At 41.4% G+C, this 5160-nt stretch overlaps 1 protein-coding gene across 1 annotated transcript; it reads left to right on the top strand.

The window, feature by feature from the left end:
- Positions 1 to 3: 3 nt before the first annotated feature.
- LOC101982839 (olfactory receptor 2AE1-like) lies at positions 4 to 681 on the top strand (the record flags this gene model as incomplete). The annotated part of the gene is made up of 1 exon (XM_005367290.1): positions 4 to 681. A coding segment is annotated over one exon (678 nt), but the record flags the coding sequence as incomplete, so codon positions are not given.
- Positions 682 to 5160: the final 4479 nt, after the last annotated feature.

Genomic DNA, 5160 nt, shown 5'->3' with positions numbered 1-5160 from the left:
CTGTCTGGCAAGAAGTCCATCTCGTTTGTGGGCTGTGCCACCCAGCACTTCATGTACCTGTCTCTTGGTGGTGCAGAGTGTGTCCTCCTGGCTCTCATGTCTTATGACCGTTATGTTGCCATCTGTCACCCCTTACATTACACTGTGCTCATGAGCAGAAAAGTTGGGGTGATGATGGCTGTCATATCATGGTTGAGTGGATCTGCCAACTCCCTAATCCACACATCTGTCTTGATGAACTTACTGTTTTGTGGTTCGAGAATCATTCACCACTTCTACTGTGAATTTCCAGCTGTTTTGAAGTTGGTATGTGGAAATATCACTGTGTATGAGAACACAGCCTATATCAGCACCGTTATTCTTCTTCTCCTCCCCATCATTTTTGTCTCTACATCCTATGGATTCATTCTCCATAGCGTCATGCATATGCGCTCAGTAGGGAGTAAGAGAAATGCCTTTGCCACATGCAGCTCTCATCTTACTGTGGTTTCCCTTTTTTTTGGTGCGTGCATGTTCTCCTATATGAGACCCCGATCCCAGCGCACTCCATTCCAAGACAAAGTTGGTTCTGTTTTCTATAGCATCATTACTCCCACTCTGAATCCCCTGATTTATACTCTCAGGAATAAGGATGTTGCTAGGGCTCTGAAAAAAGTGTTGAGGAGAGATCTTTTCACCTAGTGATCATGGTTATAGTTTTCTAGAATATAATAATTGAGTACGATATGTCTTGAACTGATTTAAGCAAATTCCTGATGCTTTTTGACTAGTGCACAAATAACATGGATCCTAATCCTAATGATGGATATCATCATTGAAACTGATAGAATAGCTGTGCTGCCATCTTGGACCCTTTACCTGAACTTTTGTTTCTATGAATGGCACTGAGTGTTCTACAAAACATTTCATGTGCTTTAAAATCAACCAAACCACAATCCTAATCCCTTCCCAGGTATAGATCCTTGGCCACCTGTGCACACATACAGTCCCTTTCCTTCCCTAATCTTCTAACTGAAAAAAAAAACCCTCCTATTACCTGCATAAAAGTGTGTGCCCACTTTAGGTTTTTCACAGTGAGGTTGCAACTCCTGTTGAACAGGCTTCTGACTTCCGATTCCTTTGGTTTGCCATCCTTTTTCTAATGTGAATACTATTGTGTACATACTATGAAACTTCTGAAGGGCTAAGGAAAAAGTAAATCCAAACCCAAACCCAACCTAAATAATATTTTGAAAGGAGGCATAGACAATGCAGCTCAGTCAGTACCACAGTGATTGTCTGGCCTTCCCAAAATCATGACCTAGATCTGCAGGAGTGCCTTGAATTGGGCTTGGTGGTATATACGTCTTGACCCCTGAACTCATGTGTATCAAAAATTCATGTTTATCCTCAGGATCATAGTGAGTTTCAGCCTCAAAATTAAACCACCAAAACAAAACCAACTAACAACTAGTGATCCAACCCCCAAAAGAAATAATATTACGACAAAACAACAGCAGGCTGTTGATAAAACTTCACATACTATATTGAATAGGTATGAGGAGAGTGGACATTGTTGCCTTGTTCCTGATTTTAGTGGAAATGCTTTGAGTTTCTGTTTAAGTTTATGCTGGCTGTGGACTTCTATCAAGTGGTATTTATTATGTTGAGATATATCCCTTGAATCACTAGTCTTTCCAGAACTTTTGCTATGAAGCTATGTTAGAATTCTTTTTCTAATTAAATAATCATGTTTTTTAGTCTGTGGATTTGGTAGATTATTTATGGTCATAATGTTTATTATGTTGAACTTATAAACATTATGAATCTAAATCTCTGGGGATGATGTTAATCATTGAGTGTAAATGATAAGCCCCATTATTGGTTTTCCAGTACAGAGTGGCCAGCCTTGAAACTATATACAGATAAACAACTATAATATACCCCATAGGTTGTATTTATTAATTTGTGTGTTACAAATATAAAAGAGAAAAATTCTGTTAACTTGAGAGTGTGGGCACTGCAGGGGTTCATTGGACGGTGGCTGGGTAGTTGTGGAAAGAAAAGGGAGGGGAAACTGTTATAATTCTATTTAAATTAAGAACATAGCAAAAGACATAATGCCCTTTGTGTAGCTTTTCCAGTTTAGTAATCTGCAGAGTTTTATAGTACTATCTTATTGCTTTATTTTGGCTTCTGGTTTACTAATTTCAGCCCTGAGTTTGACTGTTTCTTCTCAATTATTATGCTGTTTTTATTTTTTTTTAGAATTTTCAAATGTTTCATTAATTTGTTGATACAAGAACACTCTCGTGTTTGATGTAGGTACATAGTGCTATGAACTTGCCTCTTAACATTGTCTTCATTGTGTCTCATGTGCTTGGGTATGTTGTATTTTAGTTTTATTGAATTCTAAATAGCTTTATATTTTTTTCTTGATTTCTGTCTTGGACCTTATTTCATGAATAGTGAGTTGTTCAGCTTCCCTGATTTTGTATATTTTTTAATCATCTACCACAAATCAATTCCCAAAGCCTGTGAATCACAGAATTATGTATAGAGGCAGCAACTACTTTTTTCTCAGTTGTTTGTTAGACTCTTTTCTGTTGCTAATAAACCTGATGAAAAAAGCACAGTACATTTTTTGCAAAGTTTTTTTATTTATTTTTTATTACTTTATAAATAACACCATTCAAAATTTCCACTTCCTCTCCTCCTCCCACTTCCCTCCCACTCCCCCTCTCCCCCTCACCACTCCCCCTGCAGTCCTAAGAGAGGGCAGGGTAGCCTGCCCTGTGGGATGTCCAAGGCCCTCCCCTACCATCAATGCTTAGGAAGGTATGCATCCAAATAGACTAGGATCCCAAAAAGCCAGTACATGCAGTGGAGACAAATCTCAGTGCCATTATCATTGGCTTCTCAGTCTGCCCCAATTGTCAGCTACATTCAGAGAGTCCAGTTTGATCCCATGCTCGTTTAGTTCCAGTCCAGCTGGATTTGGTGAACTCCCATTAGATCAGGCACACTGTCTCGGTGGGTGGACCAACCCCTCACAGTCCTGATTTCCTTGCTCATATTCTCCCTCCTTCTGCTCTTCAACTGGACCTTGGGAGTTCAGTCCATTGCTCCGATGTGGGTCTCTGTCTCTATCTCCATCTGATGTGAGGAGGAGCGGGCTGCAACCAGCAACCTGGCTTGCTTAACCCCTGAAATAACCACACGGAAAACTTTATTAATTAAATTACTGCTTGTCCCATAAGCTCTAGCCTCTTATTGGCTAACTCTCACATCTTGATTCAACCCATTTCTAATAACTTGTATATCACCACGAGATTGTGGTTTACTGGGAAATATTCAGCATGTCTGACTCTGGTGACTCCGTGGCGGCTCTCTCTGCCTGCCTCCTTTCTCCCAGCATTCAGTTTTCCTTTCCCTGCCTATCTAAGTTCTGCCCTATGAAAAGGCCAAGGCAGTTTCTTTATTCAACCAATGAAATAAATACAGAAGGACCTCCTGCACCATCTGTCTCCGGACAAAAGTTCTATGGTGATATTCAAGATAGTCATCAGTCTGATTAAGGGACAAGGCCAGTTCAGGTGCCCTCTCCTCCAATGCCCAGGGTCCTAGCTGGGAACATCCCAGTGGACACCTGGGAACCCCTCTAGAACCAAGCCTCTTGCCAACCCAAAACAGGTCCTGTAATTAAGATATCTTCTTCCCTGTTCCCATTTCCATCCTTTCTCCCCCTCAACCATCCCACTCCCCCAAGCTCTCCCCAACACTTCCCTTCTCCCTTCTCTCTCCCCCTCTCCTCTTTCCCAACCCCCACTCCCACCCCCATGCTCCCAACTTTTGCTTGACAATCTTATCTGCTTCCAATTTGCAGGAGGATCTATATGTTTTTCTTTGGGTTCACCTTATTACTTAACGTTTCCAGGATTATGAACTATAGGCTCAATGTCCTTTGTTTATGGCTAGCATCCACTAATGAGTGAGTACATACCATATTCATATTTTTGGGTCTGGGTTATCTCACTCAGGATAGTGTTTTCTATTTCCATCCATTTGCATGTAAAATTCAAGATGTCATTGTTTTTTACTGCTGAGTAGTACTCTAATGTGTAGATGACCCACACTTCTTTATTCATTCTTCCATTGAGGGACATCTAGGTTGCTTCCAGGGTCTGATAATTACAAATAATCCTGCTATGAACATAGTTAAACAAATGTTTTTGTAGTATGATAGAGCATCTCTTGGGTATATTCCCAAGAGTGGTATTGCTGAATCCTGAGGTAGGTTGACTCCCAATTTTCTGAGAAATCGCCACACTAATTTTCAAAGTAGTTGCACAAGTTTGCATTCCTACCAGCAATGGATGAGTGTTCCCCTTATTCCACATCATCTCCAGCATAGGTTATCATTGGTGTTTTTGATTTTCTTTTTTCTTTTTTTTCAATTAATTAATTTATTATTTATTAAAGATTTCTGCCTCCTCCCTGCCACTGCCTCCCATTTCCCTCCCCCTCCCCCGGTCAAGTCCTCCTCCCTCGTCAGCCCAAAGAGCAATCAGGGTTCCCTGCCCTGTGGAAAGTCCAAGGACCACCCACCTCCATTCAGGTCTAGTAAGGTGAGCATCCAAACTGCTTAGGCTCCCACAAAGCCAGTACGTGCAGTAGGATCAAAAACCCATTGCTATTGTTCTTGAGTTCTCAGTAGTCCTCATTGTCTGCTATGTTCAGTGAGTCCGGTTTTATCCCATGTTTTTTCAGACCCGGACCAGCTGGCCTTGGTGAATTCCCGATAGAACATCCCATTGTCTCAGTGTATGGGTGCACCTCTCGCGGTCCTGAGTTCCTTGCTTGTGCTCTCTCTCCATCTGCTCCTGATTTGGAACTTGAGATTTCAGCCCGTTGCTCCAATGTGGGTCTCTGTCTCAGTCTCCTTTCATCGCCTGATGAAGGTTAATATTCAGGAGGATGCCTATATGTTTTTCTTTGGGTTCTCCTTATTTAGCTTCTCTAGGGCCACAAATTATAGGCCCAATGTCCTTTATTTATGGCTAGAAACAAAATATGAGTGAGAGTTGCAGGAATATTGACTGATTCTCTAGGGTGTTTCAGTAGAGATCTGTAGAAGGAACAGCAGGCTGTGTTCCTGCCACCCAGATCCTGGCCCTCTGG

The sequence above is a fragment of the Microtus ochrogaster genome, unplaced genomic scaffold, assembly GCF_000317375.1.
Source record: "Microtus ochrogaster isolate Prairie Vole_2 unplaced genomic scaffold, MicOch1.0 UNK16, whole genome shotgun sequence".
In the NCBI taxonomy this organism is placed as follows: domain Eukaryota; kingdom Metazoa; phylum Chordata; class Mammalia; order Rodentia; family Cricetidae; genus Microtus; species Microtus ochrogaster.
This window is presented reverse-complemented; position numbering and strand designations above follow the sequence as displayed.